General features: G+C 28.7%; 1 protein-coding gene across 2 annotated transcripts in view; it reads left to right on the forward strand.

The window, feature by feature from the left end:
- The window catches only part of LOC142322455 (protein Wnt-5a-like), a 485,502-nt gene that overhangs the window by 49,938 nt on the left and 413,951 nt on the right, over positions 1-21,613 (forward strand). The window contains exon 1 of one of the 2 annotated variants that reach the window (XM_075361554.1): positions 8,931-9,242. The exons of the other annotated variant lie outside the window; for it this stretch is intronic. Coding sequence (XP_075217669.1) covers positions 9,145-9,242 — 98 coding nt within the window. The 5' untranslated portion in view covers positions 8,931-9,144. Of the gene's footprint in view, positions 1-8,930; positions 9,243-21,613 lie in introns of those variants that run through there. 2 annotated transcript variants of the gene reach the window in all.

The raw sequence follows: 21,613 nt of genomic DNA on the forward strand, positions 1-21,613 counted from the left end.
CATCACTAGCATTCTTATACTTTCTACTTTCAGCCATCAGCTGCAATATATCCAAGGTTTTCTACCTGTTCTGTTTGTTCTAAGTTCGCTTCTGCTGACTTAAGAATTTCCTTTTTATCATTCTCCCATTCTTCTTCTATATTTTCTACCTTCTCGTTTTTACTCCAACCTCTTGCGGTGTCCTCCTCAAAAATCTTCTTTATCTCCTCTTTCTCAGGCTTCTCTAAATTCCACAGATTCATCCGTCACCTTTTCTTCAGGTTTTTAAACCCCAATCTACATTACATAATCACGAAATTATGGTCGCTATTATTGTCTGCTCCAGGATATACTTCGCAGTCGAGGAGTTGATTTCTAAATCTTTGTTTAACCATGATATAATCTATCTGAGACCATGCAGTATCACCAGGCTTTTTACTGTGTATATTTTTCTACTATGATTTTTAAACTGGGTGTTGACTATTACTAAATTATACTTCGTACAAAACTCAATGAGTTGTTCCCCTCTTTCATTCATTTTTTCCAGTCCGTATTCACCCGGAATATTTCCTTCCTTTCCTTTTTCGACGATTGCATTCCAATTTCCAACTATTATTAAATTTTCATCCCCTTTTATATGTTTAATTGCTTCGTCAGTTTCTTCGTATTTACACTCTACCTCATCATCATCATCATGGGCGCTTGTACAATCGCATATAGACGTTAACAATCGTTGTCGGCTTAGGTTTTGATTTCATACTTATTACAATGAATCTATCGCTAAGCTTTTTGAAATACTCTACTTTCTTCCCTGTTTTCTTGTTCCTTACGAAACCTACTCCTGCTCGCCCTTTATTTGAAGTTGAGTTAATTATTCTAAAATCACCTGACCTAAAGTCGTTTCCATTTCCCCACCGAACATTGCTAATTCTTACTACATCTACATTTAACCTATCCATTACCCTTAAAATTTTCTAACTTACCAACCATTTTTAGACTTTTAACATTCCACGCTCCGACTCGTAGAATGTTATTATTTAATTTTCTGGTTACCCCTTCCTTAGTAGTCCCTACCCGCGGAGATCCGAACGGGGGACTAGTTTACCTCCGGAATATTTTACCAAGGAAGACGCCTCCATCTTTGTTACATGAAAATGCAGAGAACCACATTTTCTTGGGAAAAAAACAGCCGTAGTCTTCCATTGCTTTCAGCTGCGCAGTACTCAGAAGATTGAGTGATGTTGATATGGCCGTTTAAGTTCTTGTGACCTACACCCTTAGCAACAACTGAAAGAGCTGCAAGCCCTCTTTCCGGATTCATTCCTTAGTCTGGCTCTCAACAGATACCTCTCCGATGTGATTGCATCTTCGGTCCATCTACTCTATCACCGAGCATTCAAGCTCTTTCACCATCGACAAGGTCTTGTGATTCATGAGGGAGTATTTTTTTTTATAAAATATAATTTCTTTTTAATATTTTAGTTGGACAGTTTTTTCGTATGAATATCATTTTTTGTAGCCCGGTTAAATTTTAATGAAAACTTTAAAAAAATGACTTAAAAAATAAAATTTGACAAATAACTAAACTTTATAAAGTCAGTGTAAGATATTAACGATTACTATATTTGTCTGATTTGACTCGACTTCAATGTCGAAAATTAATTCAGAAATTGAAAACTTTTATTTTTAATGTTTGAAGTCACTCGAAGAATATAAAATTACTTAGATTAAAATAGTATACTCCAGAATTACATTTTTTGACAAGTATTCGTTTTTTTTTTTTTTAGTTGTATGAACTGTGATACTGAAGAGTTATTAAAGGTTTAAATTACGAGTCTTGAATAACGGTCTCGCTGAGAATTATTGAAAATTCTTATAAATTTTTTCTGACAACGTTACTTCAAGCCGATTGTTTTCTGAACTGGAATAATTTGAACATTTTCCAACAACACTATAATAAAGAATGGTATGTAACGGTTAAGTTTTTATGTGCATTTTAACTTATAGTTAATTATTATCAATCAAAATATAACAGTTAGATATTACCTTAATAATTGCACTCATAAACCGTGATACATTTTGTACCTATATGTTTATACAGTTTGTAATAACAATTTTTTTAAATTATACTTTTAAATTTGAATTTAAATGAGAATCAAAGCGCTAAAAACCTGTATATCCGATTAACCGGTATTATATTTATATAATCATTAGCTTGAATCTGATCGGATATATCTAAGATTATTTTAACTTACATTTAACTCCATACTACCATTATTCCATACTCAACTGTATACTACGCGCATACTTTGGATTTTATTAACATTACTGTCGACTTATTTGCTTTATTAATATTTATAAATAACTTATAATAAAAAAATAATGCATTAAAGTTAAACGGTGTAATATTTATATACATTTATACGCTCTGAATTATGCAGTCTATTTAACCGGTGGTGAAAGAGTTTATTTCCTAGTTAATATTATTATGAACATATTTTTGCAGTATCTAGTTAAATGGAAATTTATCTTTTTTGTCTTCTGCTAAACAGATTTCGATAGTAGCTTCATCCACTTTAACCGGATTCAATAAATGCAGGATGTTTCCGCTCGACCAGGAGTAGCAATTTAAAAAAAAAAAATTAATTTATTTCTATTAATTTTAAAATTTAGCAATTAAAAAAAAAAAATAAATTTGCTCTTCATTGTATCGACCGATTTTAATGATTCGAAGCTCTTCTCTTCAGTTCCATTTTCAGTATTTTCTGCAGAGCTTTAGACGATTTGAAAATTTTCCTTTTTTTCCTAACATAGTTGTTTAGTTTTATATATTATATAATAACAATCGCAGAATGGCGTTGTCATTCTGATAGTCAAAGTGTCTTCATCCTAAAATTTAAGAAAATTAGCCGATAAACCTAAGATAAAAGTAATTTATATTCAAACAATCAAAAATCCTTATCTCCCACTTAGGAAAACTCTACATGGCATTTCTTTTTTAAAATCTTTACCATAAATTCCGCCTTTGCAATTCTTACGAACGGTATCTTTCATACAATCAGCGTTTTTTATTTGTAATTCTATCGAAATTTTAAATAAAACTGCAACAAAAAGTTGTAAAGTATAGATTAAAAATAAATAGATAAAATCGGGCGCAAACTTACGTCTTGGTAAAAAATAAGTGAAGGAAATAAGTAAATCGGTAAATAAGTAAAAATAAATGACTTGTATATCGTTATTTCGATATGAGCTTTCTGAAACGGAGTAATTTTATAATTTTTTATTTATCAATTTGCTTCAATTGAAGTTTTCCGACTAATTTTCTTAAGTTGTTGGATGTAACAATACGACATAAGCTCCCTCACTCTCACTCCCTACGTCTATATATTTATATATCAAATTGTTTTGTAGAATGGTAATTTAATAGTAAGCGATAATAATATTAAAAAATTAATAATATCGTTTATTTCGATAGTTTAATTTTTCGTTAAAACAATTTTTAACTTATCTGAACTACTTAACAACACCAAGATTTAAAACTTATACAAAATCAAAAACCGATCGTTCCATTTAGCGAAGTGTAAGGTTTAAATATACAGCACGAATTAAGAACCTCCGTCTTTTATCGTATCTACTTAATGAAAAATCTCAACCTTAATTAACCTTAACTATTAATTTAATAAATAAAAAAAATAAAAAAACTGACCGGTTGAAAAAATCCGCTATTGATTATTTTTACGGATAATACGCTAGTTCTATGGAAAAAAAATCATTGAATATTTACTAAATTAAGAACTGAAAGTTTAGATGATATTTTTTTTTATCGCGGCAGTGTATACTTCTTATTTTGAATAAATATAGTGTTTGCCGAAACAATAATTTCAGTTAAATTATTTGAATAAATGAATATGTATTACTGTTTTTAATATTCCAAAACGCGTGTGGTTTTCATCAAAATAATACTATAGTAATATATAATAACGATGCGAGTATTTCAAAACAAAACATATAATAGCAAGTAAAAAATGAAATTATAAAAAAAAGAACAAAAATAATGATGATGTTTTGTTTATACACATACGTACGAGTATGTACTATTGTTTAGAGTGCTAACAGATTTCTCATTAGCATGCAGGAATCACAGTTTGTTGGAGGTTCACCTCATCCACATTTTGTGTAATTTTTTGACTGTAAATGAAGCACTCGTCTGGATAATGTCAACAAATATAATGAATGGTCGGAGCTAAAGGAGGGGTGAGCGAGACACCAGGTCGGTTCATATTATGGGGTGGGAGAGGAAGGTTCGAAACTCTGAACGTGTACGGACGGCCAGTCTGTGCCGCGGCTCGCACGCTCGAATGTGCGTTCTTATGTTACGTCTGTTCTTCCCCGTGTCGTTATCGGTATTCGTTCGTGAATAAGGATTTCTTAGTGCGGGAACGAACCAGTTTTATTTTTACTACAACCTGTTTATTGACAATAAATACGTTTATATTTTTTTCTTTATCGGGAAAAAAAGTTTTGCATTAATCGTTTAAAAATAATTGAATGTACAGATATATAATTATTTATTCTTATTAAAATAGTTTATTAAAACGTAATTATAATAATTTATTATGAATCTAATAATCAGCGGTTAACGTTTGTTTAATATTTTAGATAGAACTATTAAAACATTATACGTATTATAAAGAAACGAAATATTAAAAATTCAACGTAATATTTATTTAATTTTACTTAGGACAACTACAGCATTTAAAAGAATAAAAATTTAAACCCGCAAAAAGTTTGTAAAGTTAAAATAAAATATACCTTTTATTTTAGTAAAATGCAGTAGTTTGCTCTACATAAAAGTTGTCGACTTTTAAGATTTTGTGATGTAATCATCTGATTTTAAATTCGCGGTGGAACGAAAAATTTTTATAATAAAATTATAAAATTACTTTTCATAATAAAAACATAATTAGATTAAAATTCTGTAAGCGTCTTAACTATTCGCATACCTTATTTAATGATCGCGCATAATTAGATGAAAAATTATGTAAATTGAACATAAGTTATCGTTAACAGAAGTAGTGATTATTTATTTATTTTATTATTACATTTACATCTTACACGCTCTGTTTTATTATGCTATAATATGATTTCTCGGTTTTTTATTTTAATCAAAATTTTTTTAAAGTAAATTAAAAACCAAAATAATTACTGTATTTTATGAATATTACTACTCAAAAGTTGTTTTTGTAATTTTTTATAATTAGATTTTATTAATTAATTCTAATGTATTGTTAAAAACCGTATTTAATGAATAATTTAACGTGTTAAAATAATAATAATTTTTTCATGTAATTAAATTTATTCGAGGAAATTTTTATTTAAATTTTCGCTGAGTTTAAAATAATTCATTTTAGAATTTAATTTTAGAATTATAAGATTTAAAAACAGTATTTTTTTTATTAATTTTAATTTCAAAATTTCTTTTTTTCTTAAATAATATAGCTGAGTTTTTTATAAAAAAATTTACTCGACTAATGAAATTTACTATCAAGTTAGGTAATTTTAAAAAAAATTCTGATCAGGTAAATACAAATATTACGTTAATTAAAAAAACAATCCTCTTCCTTAAATTTATGGAAATCGTACTTTTAATTATTTTTTAAATGATATTATATATCATTAGCGTTTCTCACTTGTATTATAATAATAGTAACTAGAAAATTAAATGTATTAATACATAAAGTTTAGGTTCAGTTAATTACGGTTGTGTTTTTATCACGAACGACTTCTGCTATTATAAAACTAAATAAATTAGCTTAATAAATTAATATATATATATATATATATATATATTACATATTTATCGAATCGATTTCACTAGTATTTTATATTAAAGTAATTAAACAAATAAGTATAAACAACGTAAAATTAATAAGATGTATTGCAAATATTTAAAAAAATAATAATGAAAATTAACACAAAAAGAAATAAAAGTCTGAATTATATATATATAGTTTTAAGTTTTAATTAGAAATGAATAAAAGTTCATTTTAATAAAATAATTGAGAGTACAAGATAACTGTTTAAAAAGAAACATTTTTTCGTTTCAATTGTTTCGTTAGTCATCATAGGTTACAAAAAAAGAAAAACAAGTTAAAATTATTTTTAACTTGTTTTTCTTTTAATTTATATTTATCTATATTTATATTTGTTTTTTCTTTTTAATTCATATTTATAAATATAATAAAAATACTAACGAATCGTACAAAAAAGTCTAATATTTTTAAAATAATGCACCTGACAACTAAAATGTAATTACTGTCTATTTATTAATAAGTCCGTTTCCTTAACTGTTTAGAGTGTAAAATATATATATATATATATATATATATATATTTTCTTATATTTTAATTTTGGTTAATTCATTCAAGGGATGTACTTGTAAATTTTCTAGTACGGGAACGTTTGATTTTGCTTGTTTAATAATAAGAATACGGTCCAAAGCCACAGGCAGCTGGCGGCAGGCTACATGAAAATTGCACGTTCATTTCGATTTTTACATTGATAGGAAGCAAAAATTATCCTTTTCATGTCAAATGTGTAACCTTTGTCGATTTATAGCGATTTATTTTGTCGTCGTTTGCCTACGAAATATGAAAGCAAGGATCATTTTCGTGCAGTTTGATTTTTATAATTTAGCTTATATTTTTAACCGGCTAGTAGATTTTTAATAACATAAAAAAAAAAATGAAGGTTAGAAATCAAATCAAATTTAATATAAAATTTAAAAAATAAATAATTTAAAAAAAATATTTAACGCGTGAAAATTCATTAAACGAATTCGTCACACACCATTTAAGGAAGTGATTAGATATCTTTCATTAAGAAACATGATAACATTGAGTACTTAATATTAAAATAAAACGTAGGGCAGATTTTGAATTAAAAGCGAAAGGAAAATTTTTTACTTCGATCTAAAAGCAATGTCGGAACGCCTTTAAAAATTTAGTTGTAGTTTTCTTTACATTATTACATTTATTATTATTATTATTAGTATTATTATTATTATTATTATGAAAAGATGGAAAACGTTAACAATTCCTTTTAAAAAATAATTAGAAGCACGATTTTCATAAATAATCTTTTTTTTAGGGGGGAGAGTTCCGGTGTTTTCTTTGTTAATTTTCCATTATTTCAAAAAAAGGTTATTTTATGTTATTGGAGTACAAGGAGTTTAATAACAAAAAATTACAGTCGCATATTTCTTCATATTCACCTTTAATGTTAGGTAATAAAAACTAATTGATTATTATTATTATTATTATTATAGTGATTTTTTTAATTAAATAAATTAATCAAATTTAAATTTTTTGTTTAAATTGTATTTTTTAAAATAATATATGGAAGAGTCTAACACAAATGAATACCAAAGTTTCGGGAAGTGATTTAGAATACTGAGAAGCAAAACACTTCCCATGATCGTACGCCGAAAACCCTTCGTTTTTCCGTTTATTTGGCTTATATGTTTATTTTTTATTTTTTTAACAAATTCTTATTTAAAGAACAGATCGAAATATTCGAAGAAAATTACGTACTTGTTTAATATGAGTTATGTTTATCGACAATAAATATTTTTTTTATGTTTTCAAAATTTTAAAAAGGCGACAATTTCAATTTTCGAATGATTAATATTTATGTAACTATTGGTTTTAATCAAATTATTTTTTATTAGATTTAATTCACCGTTTCAAACTTCCATTTAGCGGTGAAAATTGTAACAGCGGTTCGAAGCTTAGTTCCAAAACCGGGATAAAATGAATCAGTATGTAAATTAAACTTTTTTTACGTTTACTATAAAAATATTTTTATTAATGCTTAGATTGTAAACATTTATTGATATTATCAAAATACAATTTTTATTATAGTTTTAAATCCAAAGATAGTTTTATTAAGTGAAAAAAAATATATATAAAATATATTTAAGAAATATACAAACTAATTGATTTTATTTTTTGAGGAATTTTCAATATGTCATTATTTTTATAAAATACCTTAAGCTTCACTCGGTTACAATAAAGAATTTTAAATCCGTTAGAAGATTCCTCCTTGTAACATTCTTTCTGAATTCTTTTGTGTAGCTTTTCTATATCTGGTATTTTTGCTCTAAAAAAATCCTCAAAAATATAAAAATCAAAAACGGTAAAAATATATCAGTACTCCTGTCACTACAATTAGAATGTATTTTTTTATCTGTCTTTTATAAAGACTGTATATATATATATATATAGTCTTTATAAATAAATGTTTATTTTTTATATAATTCTAAACAAGAGTTTCTTTTAAACAGCAGAGAAAACAAAAACTGGCTAAAAAATTATTGCGACTATTCCTGTTTTGGAATTGTAGTTTAATACGATACAATGCCGTGACTCGGTCGTTTGAAATCGTATTTAGACGAATGAAGTATTTTGGTAAACAATTAAAACGGTTTAGGTTCTATCTGATAAAATATAATTTGATGAATAGTTAATGATTCAGAAATTGAAATGCCTACCATATTTTATGTTTTAAAAACGTAAAGAAAAAATGAGTCATTTATTTCATAGGAAATAGAAAACTAAATATGTAGAGTAGTTATAGTGTACAAAAAGTACAGAATTCCAAAGTACGGTATTATTTTAGTAGAATATTTTAATAGGTTAGAAAAAATGAATTTCCGTGGAAAATAATAAAAAAAGAGGCGGTCTGAAAAGGAAGCGTTTTTAATCTTATATTGGTACTTATTTTTGTTCTCAAATCACTTCACGGAATTACACCGTTTATCCACGGTAAAGTATATTACATTTAATACGATAAAGTTATTATGTAACTTGGTTGTTACCTCAATAGGTTTTAAATTTTGTTCTTGTTGGAATAGTCATCCAAATTAATTTACGCATTAAGAACATTTAAAGTACATCTTTCGTTAATAGTTTCTATTAAAAAAAAAACAAAAAACTTAGCGAGTAATTATAGATTAACTTAATTATAACGTGCGGCCATGTAATGTATCACCGTCGGCAATTAATTTGTGCGTACCGAGATTAACAGTGCGAGTTAAAAGTGACAGAGAGTGATTTGTGTGTTGCTTTTGGTCAATATGTCTTTGTAACGTGCCGTCACGACGCTATGGGCGCGTCGTTTTGTGTAGTAGTGTCGATGCTGATTTTGCCTCTTGCTCTAACCGGAGCGGCAACTTCGACATCTGTCGTCTCTGGAAGTTGGATGTCAGTATTAATTAATATATATTTCTTTTAATTTCATTTTTATTAGTTTATTATAATTATAACGTAAAAACAGTGTAACAATGTATATAAATATTCAGAATTTACTATTAAAATGAAGACAGATAAGAAAATTTGTAAGGTAATAAATAATTTTCACTGAATAATATATCGCCAAACTAGTTTTATTGAAATTAATATTAAAAAAAGAAGTGATAGTTTTTGTTTTAATTTTCAGAGTACTAACCGTAACTCTTTGATTTACTTTTTTGTAACAGTTTCTTAAATTCCGAATTAACATATCAACATAGATCAGAATGTCTACGTATTTTTAATTGTTTCTTTTTATTGATGCTCGCTTAAATTTCAAAATCCGTTGAACCGCTCTGAATAACTATTTCACCTCAGTAATTACTGAAGTTTGAAGAATAGTTTTAAGGGTACATTTACCTAGATAACTCCACTGGTGAAGGAACTTTAAACTTAAAACATTTCGTTTTTAAAGCATCATTTTTAATAATATTTTGAATCCCATACTGAATCGGCATTCTATGCAATATGTTTATCGGAAGTGAAAGTTATAAAATTAAGTGAATTTAATTTTGGTATTTAATTTATAAATACCGGTGAATCGTTCGTTAGTTATAGTTACACGTTTGTCGTAGGAGGACGAGCGATGCAATTTTATATTGTGAATGCTGTACTTTATATCTAAAGAAACCTTTTCTGCAAATAATAAATCTTCTTTCTATGAATTTTGTGTTTTATACAAAGCTGAACAAAAACGTGTATTTTAATTTGTTCTAATTGTCACATTAACCGTTATCTGGATATATATTTTGTTTCTGTCTGTACGGAATTACTTACGAACAGGAAAATCTGTTTTAATGAAACTTGCAAAACGGACTTATTTTAACCAAACAGAATAATATACGTCGATATCGAGTTATATCTTGCACACGTATATGTTTGCATTCATTCAATTAAAGTATTTACCAGCTGGTTCCGTCCCTTCACGATGAAATGTAGAATTTTGTCATCTCAGGATGAATTTAATTTAAAAAAAAAAATCAATTATAGAAAAAATGACATTACGGTTTTGGTGTTTGGTGTTGGTAAAATTTTTTTTTTCTTTAAATTTAATTGGTAGGATGAATTTGTATGAAACATTTTAAAGGATGTAAGTAAAATTCGAAACAACTTTTTTTTTCGAAGTTTTCCTTACTTTCTTTCAGGGTGGGGCAGTTTTTACCCTCCTTCTGACAAAACTTATTTTTATTATTATTTTGCGATCTAATAACAGGAAATGTATTTTTAGAGTTGTATTGCTTGATACTTTTTTACATCATATTATTTCGTTAAAAATTTGTCTGAAAAAAAGCTAACAGAACCAAATTGTTTAAAATTAATCCTAATACTTCCTATTTTAAATTAATCTTCATTAAATAATTAATTAAAGACAGAGACCATCTTCATATAATGCAGACCAATTTATTTATTTTTAATCAACTTGAAAATTTTAAATCGTGAAGTAACACATTTATCAGAAAAAAATTCTTTTTTTATAAAACTTAAATTTCATTTGAAAACTTGAAATAAATTTTTTATCTTTCGATAGGTCCTGGGTTCGATTACCGGTTATGATTATACAGTTTTTTATGTATAATTTTTTTTGTCATTTAACTGGTTTGATGCAGCTCTCCAAGAATCTAGTCGTTTCAGCTCTAGTGCTAGTCGTTTCATTTCGGTATACTTCCTACATCCTACATCCCTAACAATCTGTTTTACATATTCCAAACGTTGCCTGCCTGCACAATTTTTCCCTTCTACCTGTCCCTCCGATAATAAAGCGATTATTCCAGGATGTCTTAATATGTGGCCTATAATTCTGTTTCTTCTTTTAACTACATTTTTAAAAAATTTTTCTTTCTTCATCGAATTGCCACAACACCTCTTCATTTGTCACTTTATTCACCCATCTGATTTTTAACATTCTCCTATAAAACCGCATTTCAAAAGCTTCTAATCTTTTCTTCTCAGGTACACCGATCGTCCAAGTTTCACTTCCATATTAAGCGACGCTCCAAACGTGTATACTTTCAAAAATCTTTTCCTGACGTTTAAATTAATTTTTGATGTAAACAAATTATATTTCTGACTGAAAGCTTGTTTCGCCTGTGCTATTCGGCATTTTATATCGCTCCTGCTTCGTCCATCTTTAGTAATTCTACTTCCCAAATAACAAAATTCTTCTACCTCCATAATCTTTTCTCTTCCTATTTTCACATTCAGTGGTCCAGCTTCGTTATTTCTACTACATTTTATTACTTTCGTTTTGTTCTTGATTATTTTCATGCGGTAGTTCTTCCGTAGGACTTCATCCGTTCATTGTTTCTTCTAAATCTTTTTTACTTGCGGCTAGAATTACTATATCATCAGCAAATCGTAGCATCTTTATCTTTTCACCTTGTACTGTTACTCCGGATCTAAATTGTTCTTTAACATCATTAACTGCTAGTTGTATGTAAAGATTAAAAAGTAACGGCGATAGGGAACATCATTGTCGGACTCCCTTTTTTATTACGGTTGTTTCTTATGTTCTTCAATTATTACTGTCGCTATTTGCTTCCTATAAATGATAGCAATTGTTCTTCTATTACTGTACTTGAACCCTAATTTTTTGAAAATGCTGAACATTTTATTCCAGTCTACGTTATCGAATGCCTTTTCTAAGTCTATAAATGCCAAGTGTGTTGGTTTATTTTTCTTTAATCTTCCTTCTACTCTTAATCTGGGCGCTAAACTTGCTTCCCTTGTCCCTATACTTTTCCTGAAACCAATTTGGTCTTCTCCTAACACTTCTTCCACTCTCCTCCCAATTCTTCTGACCAGAATTCTAGTTAAGTTTTTTGATGCATGGCTACTTAAACTAATTGTTCTGTATTCTTCACGTTTATCTGCTCCTGCTGTCTTTAGTATCATGACTATAACATTCTTTATATAGGTATAATTTTTATAGGTATTTGATTACATTAAGTTAAATCATTACACAAGTTTTTTTAAACCTCACTGATGGTTTTCTCACTCTTTCTTTCTCTACCCCCTGAAAATAAATGAATAATTAGATAACTACAAATTTACTCAATACAGATTTAAAGTTGCAATCCTAATAGTAAAATACATGGGGTAATCGATATATGATTAATATAATCTACACAATAATTAAAATTATTGTAATATACGATTGGATTATAAATTTATAAGAAGTTAATGTAAATTATTTACGAGTTGTAATTTCCCTTTCTTAAATTCTGCGTTATATATTGGATAATACTACGTTCAGTACCCGGGGTATTACCTAGGATACAAATTAATATTCTCTTATTCTATGCCGAAGCGACACCTTGGACAAAGTTATACTAAACTTCTCTTAATAGAATTGTTTAAAATTTCATATTTTTCTATTTTTACGTAACTTAAAATTTTTACTAAACACAATTTCGAGCGAATAAATTACAAAAAACTGTTTCGCTAAACAGGAGTTAAACAAAAAGTCGTTCGAAATATCGTAAGTTGTTTCAACCACATTTATTGCAAATTTAACTTTTTAATTTTTTTAACGGTTGTGATTATTGTTTTATTTGAATTCACCTTGACCGGTTAAGTTAATGAAACATAAAATCGACTGAAAAATAAATTAAAAGTAATATCTTTCATCTTTAAATTTTTCGAAACCGATTTCAAAAAGTTGAAATTTATGTAGTTTAAATACACAGATTTTGTGGATATTTGGGCAATTTTTCAAGGCGGTATTATTACATATTTTTTAATATTTTACTGTTTTTACACTTAAAATATGGTTAGCTTAACACATTTGCTGCGGTACGGCGCGTATATGTGCCGTAATAGGGAGTTGCTGTGTGCTTGTCGTCATTTGTGTAATTTCAGTACAGTGCTGAACGGTAAGTTAATTAACTTAACTCTTGTACTATACGGGCCTCAGTGTTGCCGTATTGTACTTGACGACTGTGCGTTACGGCACATAATGCGCCGTATTTAATGAATATTTGATTTCTCTTCATAACTAAATATATTTTTTTAAATGATTTAAAAAAAAATCAATTTCTCTCAGAAAACATGTGAATTAACTAATTGAAACAGTTCTTTTATATGTATTCTTATTTAGATTCTATTTGTAATAATTATTAGGGGTAATTTTGCTGGACTGTTCCGTGCTTTTATTAAAATAAGACAGAATTTCTATAAAAATTTTTTTTATTGTAATTTATAATGGTATGTAATTAATTTATAGTATTAATTTAATAATGATGAAAAATAAAATTAAGAATTTCAGACTATATAAATTATAAAATTGAATTTGAAATTTATGAATTTAAAAAAGTTTTTTCACAAAACATCATCATAAAATAATATTATGTTATAAAAAAAACAATTATTCAAACGTAAATCAATTTATTAATTATTTAATAATTTGGATGATGTTTATAAGCAAGCGTATAAAAAATTTATGTGAAGCGATTCAGATCCAATTATCTGGAAATAAATTTATGTTTCGTCCGGTGTTTATATTATTAAAATATACCTTTGAATGGATGTTTTTTATAAAGATAAATAATTCAACATTAATTTCAGGTAGGAATAATAAGATGACAAACCAAAACTGAGTAATGGATTAGGAGATGTAATATAATTAATCTAATTTATAAATAAAAATCAGCATTTATAAGATTAAATATTATTATGGGTGTTTGAATAACTTATTGAAAAACTTGTGATAAAAATATATGAAAAGGAAATAAAGTTGTCAGAGAGAGAATAAAAAACAATGTGATATGCGGTAAGGCACAAATATATACCGAACGAAAATCCAAGGTCAAAAAATGTTCAATAAAATTCACTGTCTGTATGAAAAAGAACGATTAAAAAAAAATGAAAAAGCTAGAAACTCGAACATAAATAAAAGTAAGAAAATCAATGAAGAGAAATAACCTAAAGAGTAGACCTACTACCGAGCATTAGCTAAGGCTCTCTAAACTGCGGAAATTTGATATAATTATTTTATTCTAATTTTTAAGGTTAATTTCTTTAGATTTTAGTATGAAAATATTTTGAAGTCTTATGAATCCTTACGATTTATCATTACTTTATACAATGTCATTTTTAAATCGTCTATATGGACAAAGAAATTTTCCGAAAAAATATTCCGCAAAGTTATTCGTTAAAAATTTATAACAAAACTACTAAAATTTCTTTTAAAATATTGTTATCCAAATTTGTTCAATTTGTGATACGTTTGAACGTAAATAAAAAATTGATCAAAAAGGGAACGATCTGAAAGGTCAGTCGTGGATAAAACACGTCGGTAGTGTTTATCTTCTAACTGTTCCTACTGCGTATGTAGACTATTACTTTAGACAGTGTCTTTTAAGTAAATGTACAACAATAAGTACGGGTCAGTAAGATCAGGAATCTTGATGGCCATAATACTGTAGAAATGATTTTCTCACAACAAAAAATATGACTGAAATCGACATTTTACTGATGTCCTTCTCATCATATCTAAAAAAAGCATACGTATATTTTTTATATTGTTTTTATATTGAAAATAGATTTTTAATTAGGTTAACCGAAACTTTTATCGATTAATCCAAAATTAATAGTTTTCTAACCCGCAGTATGCTAACCAAGATGCACAAATTTTATTATAAGATAAGATGTTTATAACCCACCGGGTTGGTCTAGTGGTGAATGCTTCTTCCTAAATCAGCTGATTTGGAAGTCCAGAGTTCTAGCGTTCAAATCCTAGTAAAGGCGCTTACTTTTATACGGATTTGAATACTAGATCGTGGATATCGGTGTTCTTTGGTGGTTTTTTTTTTTTTTTTTTTTGTTTAACCTCCGGGGCCGCAGTTAAGCATTACTGTACAGAGGATGAGATGAATGATTTGTAGCGTGTGTGAAAAATGCCATGCCTGACCGGGATTCGAACCCGGGACCTCCGGGTGAAAGGCCGGAGGTCTTCTTTGGTGGTTTGGTTGCAATTAACCACACGTCTCGGGGAATGGTCGAATTGAGATTGTACAAGACTTACACTTCATTTACACTCGTACATATATCATCCTCATTCATCCTCTGAAGTAATACCTGAAATAAATCGCCTCCTCCTGGATTTATTTCAATTCCCGGTGGCTAAACAGGAAAAAAGAAGAAGATGTTTAAAGTTGTCCTCAGTCAACAATATATAAATAGATTAATTTATTTTCAATACAGGATGTAAATCAGTAGAAAATAAAAAATAAATAGACACTTTAGATTACTTTTTTTAACGACATATTCGTCCATTACATAAAATTATGTTAGTTTTATCCCGCTATAAATCGACGATTTATACCCGATCTGCTAATATCTACTAGTCTACAATTGCGTTTACGCAAATTTAAAGATTTTTAACGTAAAATATCCCTCTGGACTTGTTTAGTGGTTAACTCGCAGTCACAAATCAGTTGTTTAACAACTGATTTTCGATGTCGAAGATTCTGAGGTTCAAATGCTAGTAAAAATTAGTCGCTTTTATACGGATTTGAATACTAGGCAGTGGATACCAGTGAAATTTGGTGGTTGGAGTTCAATTATCTGTAGGTCTCAGGATGGCTCGGCCTGAGTCTGTACAAAACCTCATTTACACGTCATATTCATCTCATTAGGCCGTGGGAAAGTTTGCTTAAGCTTAATGTTTACTAATTGAACAGGTTGGGGGGAAAGTAAGATCGTATTTCCTTCCGGCTGGGGATCCCTTTGGGGTTCCTCGTTAGAGGCGAAGCGTTAAGACGGGAGTCCCGGTGAGGGGAACCCTTTGAGAATCCCTCATTTGAGGTATGGAAAGCAAGGAAGACCGAGTCCCGGCTGCCTCGGCGGGGCCTTGTGCCCTTCCGAGGTAGTTTGAGGCGATGGCACTTCTTGGAGCTGAGCTTATGCTTGATCGCGAATCCGGCTCCAAGAGGTGGGGAAATCGACGGAGAGAAAAAAAATTGATCACGTTGACGTATGCAGTAGGAAAATAAAAAAAATAACCCAAAATAAAATTCCATTACAGATATTTAATAAATAAAGATTATATCACAAAATTTAGCTAATGTATTAACGACGTTGTGCTTAATTTAATTAATCAAAAAGTGTAGTTCGTTTAATTGTTGAAAAGATTAAATAAACTTTTTTAAATTTATTTTATATTAAAATTAATGAATTATTAAAATTTATTTTAATAAGATTTTTCTTAACAATTGTTGACTTAAACCAATAAAAAAATAAGAGATATTGAACTGATGTAATCACTCATTGCAAATGCAGTTACTTATTATAAGAGAGTTTTATGTGTTTTATCAAACCTTATTTGCATAATTCTTTAACTCCCGGTAGTCCGGCCCACGAAACCTCCTCTTTAGTGTCTCTCGCAGTTTCGCCACTACTTTCAGTATTCCGGTACATAATCGGTCATCCATTTTCAATATCTACGGCGCATTCTTTCCTACTAAACACAGTGCTTCTGTAATATCCTCAAAAGGTTACCTGCATGAGTTATTTGCCGGCAACATTTTGAGCTGTTATCTGCATCAGTAGAAGCAATCTTTTCTTCAATGAAATTAACTATATCTTCTACCTTACGCCTTACTTTCCGATCGGCATACAAATTTTTATTATTTTTCAAATGAGGTCAGTCGGATTCGAGTGCGGGTGGCAATGTAAGAACTGAATGACCGGAACGCTGTGAAGAAAATAATTTACAACCGATTTAACGCTTGTGTTAATCGTAGTAAGTGCTTAAACATTGATTTTTCAAACGAAATATTTCTCCTATGTTTTAAATACTGTTGGATTTATATTTTACTGCTTATCATGTCGGGAATTTTTTCCACTTATTGTGCGCTATTAGTATTAGATTGTAAGTTTTAATAGTTTGAGATTGTAAGTTTTAATACTATTTTCTGTAACCCATATATTTTTTAGAACTTTCGCTTATTTGTATTTTCATGATAGTCGCCTATTTTTGAGCTAGCGGTCTACGTTGGTAAAGTATTAGAAACAAAGCCGTTTTCCGTCTGTATGAATTATGATACCTCTTTCATCTTTGGAAATCGGTGAAGACACCCTCTTATTGTTTCCTTTCTCATTCAATTTTTTGGTTAAATGTGAAGTTTAAACGTAACTTTCATCCGTACAAATTATAGGTTTCTCTTCTTGTAAATTTATATAGCTTTTAAGTATGATATTATTTTCACGGCGATATTTTCTCTCTCTCAAACGTTGATTTTCTATTGCCGGTTATCGTTGTACGTCACTTCATTCCTAAATTATTTATTATAGTCCTTAAACTTGTTTCTTCCTCTTGTTACCCTAGATGTTTGGATATATTTATAACTTCTTTAAAGTTGGCATTTTATCTCGGTCAAGTAAATGTTGTATATGATAATCGTGACAGCTGATGAATTAAAACTATCAAGCGTTGTTACAGGTTTCTTTTTTAGTGAATTTTATCGGAGTATTAAGACTTGATTGCCTTTCTTTAACTAAAAATATGTCTTCATACTTCTTTACGCGTGTAATTGCGATCGACCGATACACTGAGAGCTTTCTCCAATAAATCTAAAGTTGCTGAAGTGAAAAAGAAAATTGTCATCTAATTTCTTGATTTCATTACTTGCTTGATTCGTTTTTACTTTCATAAATTTCAACACATTGTATATTATTTCTTTGCTTTATCCTCGCAGTCTTTTTATTTACTTTTATGGAAGATTCATTCTTTACGAAATCCGTCTGATTACAGGAAATTATGAAAAATCTTTTTCAAAATGATAAAATTCTTACAGTTAAACGATCAGCAACAAAAAAAGCTTTACAACACCCTTAAGAACTAAAGACAAATTGTTTTAATAAACTCGCAGTTTATTTTCATTTAACAGAATCGTGATCGAACCGGTACCTAATTTGAAATAAATTAAATTGATTATTTAAAAGTCATTCAAATTCGTTAACTCTATTCTGGGGTTTAGAAAACCATCTGCTTGATAAGATAATATAAATGAATAAAAAAATAATTCTACAAATATATGTTGATAACATCATTGTAACGATTAATTCTCATGTTCTTAAAAAGAAGGTATTTTTGAAAATTATTATATCTCTTCAACCCCCCCCCCACACACGTTTTTACTTTATCGCAGCGCCAATCGTTAGTGTACAATTACACACCTTTAAACATTTTTATAAAAGGCTAGAAATGTAGACTTCTATTGTTATACTTTTGTATAAGGCTAGAAGACGTTTTTTTATAAATGACTAGAAGATATTTATCGTACCAAGAAGCTTGATCTTTATAAGTTGACGTTATGACGTAATTAGTTTGTTTTATGGTATGTTTGTTTTATTAGTTTAGTATGTTTGGGAATATTAACTTACAATGAGTAAGCTATAGGGGAAAGAAGTTGTGTTTATTGTTTAGGCGCAGCTGTTTATTCCCCAACTATTACGTTGAAATTCTCAGACGGAATTCAATACACTTAATTGGCCACGTAATACGAGTTAGACTGCTGTGGTGCTGCCTTTCCTATATTATGATAATATTCGTATTATCATATTCATTAAGAAATTTGTTAATAAACGATAAGGATAGGTTATTATATACCTTACATAATAGTCAATTCATCTCTTTGATATACATCTCTCATTTGATCGACTAAGCTCTACTATTCGAACAATTTACTGTATTTAACCTTCTAGTCAAATATATTAAGACCTTTTAAAGTTCTAGATTTTGAATTTAACAAGCGTTCAAAAAACCTAAGTTCTGAAGATAAGGTTATTACTTCAGACTTTGAAGCGCATATTGAAAAGATTAAAGGAATCAGACTAAATGCACCTTACCATTTTTTAAAGAATATCTAACCGAATATCAAATTAATTAAAATTAAAATTATTAATAATTAACTACTTTTTATGTTAAAGGGTATAAATTTTATTGCACTGCTATAAAATTTTCTCAACAATATTTTTCTTAAAAATATTTGTATAGCAGACTGTGTACGAATGCATCTTACGCAGTTAATCTTTTGCTTTCTTATTTTAACTTGCTCGCCTGTCTATCTGTACGGCGAAGATAGCTTATATTAAATAATTGCACGTAAATCAGTTTTACTGTAAAAGTATGTGTTGTATTTACTAAATATATATAATCGTAAGTTTACGATTATTTACAGATACTTTGTTATGTCTTTTGCAGAGAATAATCTTAAATCAGTCAAAATTTAATTTCCTTCTCAGAATCATTATTTAACTGATATTATTTACTGTGATTCTTTGAAAATTAATTTCTTAAAATTAAATAAAAATAATAAACGGTACTGTGATATTGTTGTCTTTTAATGTCATTTTAAAACGGTAACAATCGTCAAATGAACTATAACGTGTCATCATTCTTATAAAATATGTCATAAAATTAAAAAGAAAACTAAATAATTTTATTTGACCGTGATTTTTATTATTTTACTGTACAGAGTGTATTACGAATTTCTCCAGGAACTTTCATAACCTATTCTACTCGTAAAAATAATGGAAACAGTTTATATAAATATGTGTCCTAAAATAATTCGTTTGTGAGTTACGGCTAGTGAAAACTTTCGCTCCAATTTCAGCTATCCCGGTAAAATGAGGTCGTACTGAAATTTTTAGGACGTTAATTAAGGGGGTTGAACAGTGATTTCTTATGGATTTTTACCTGAGAAAATTGAATAAAACTCACCCCAGAACTGTATCTGCGGTAGCTTTTGAAAAATCTGGGATGAAAATCAATAAATTGGGGTAAAAACCCCTGTTTTTATGTTTGACGTACAGTAATTGCGTAACTGGGTAATAAACATAAAATCTTTGCAAACCTTGTAGATTTTAATTTTAACCAAAATTGTGTAAGATAAATTGAATAAAACAAAGAAAAGTAAGAATAAAATGTACGGCATTAATTCAATGGGAAACTGATACGTTCAAAATAAAATTCACAGAAAACCATCACTACGATAACACAGTTCACAGTCCCCGGTATACTTAATGTATCTTACAGCACGATTTAAACATTAATACAGTAATGGACATTGTTGAACAGCTGTTGCTATTTTATTGACAAGTTTGAAATAATAATTTTCCAAGTAATTTGTTTTATTTCCCTCGTTAATAAAAAAAAAAAACTATCGTTAATTAATTTTTATTTATTTAACAATTGTATTTTACAGTTTTTAAAATCTTTTAACAGCAATTTTTATCAGTAAATTCTGTTTTTAAAATTTTCACGTCACAAAAAAATAATTTGTTTTTTGTTTACATTGAATGAGTACTTTTGTTTGCTTTATTCAACTTATCTTACACAATTTTGTACAAAATTAAAATCTACAATGTTTGCAAAGTTTTTATATGTTTATTACCCATTTACGAAATTACTGTACGTCAAATATAAAAACAGGATTTTTTACCCCAATTCATTGGTTTTCACCCCAGATTTCTCAAAAACTGCTGCGTATTCGGTTCTGGGACCAATTTTATTCAATTTTGGCAGGTAAAAATCCATAAGAAATCACTAATTCAACCCCCTTAATTAACGTCCTAAAATTTCAGTACGACCTCATTTTACCGGGGTAGCTGAAATCGGAGCGAAATTTTTCACTAGCCGTAACTCGCAAACGAATTATTTTTGGAAACATGTTTATATAAACTCTTTCCATTATTTTCACGAGTAAAATAGGTTATGAAAGTCCCTGGAGAAATTCATGATACATTCTGTATAAATTGTTTAGGTATTCAGTTCACAATTTTTTCATATAAATAATTAAGCTAGTCGCATAACGATTATTGCTAGTCGCATTTTGCAATTATTTGAAGCTTGGAGTAATTAAGTTCACAATTACCGTAAAGATTTAAAAATTCACATATTTATTCTCCAGATAGTATCATGTTGTTATCCATGAAATTTCGTGTCATCTCTTAAACTTCTTTTAAAAAACTGAAGGAAACTAAAAAAACTATCTATTCTCTTTACCAAAGAGGTCAAAACTCTAAATTTTATCAAATCACTCACACACACACACACACACACACACACACACACACACACACACACACATCTATTGTGTGTAATAAACTCTGCCTAATTTTCTTTCTCCTTTTTAGACTCGGGGTGAGAACCCCAATATTGAGAAATGAAGAAATAATACCTGGTACTAAAAGTTTTTACCAGCATATTATTATACTGGTAAAAAGCGGGTTGGTCTAGTGGTGAATGCGTTTTCACAAATCAGCTGATTTGGAAGTCGAGA

The sequence above is a fragment of the Lycorma delicatula genome, chromosome 3, assembly GCF_047948215.1.
Source record: "Lycorma delicatula isolate Av1 chromosome 3, ASM4794821v1, whole genome shotgun sequence".
NCBI lineage: Eukaryota > Metazoa > Arthropoda > Insecta > Hemiptera > Fulgoridae > Lycorma > Lycorma delicatula.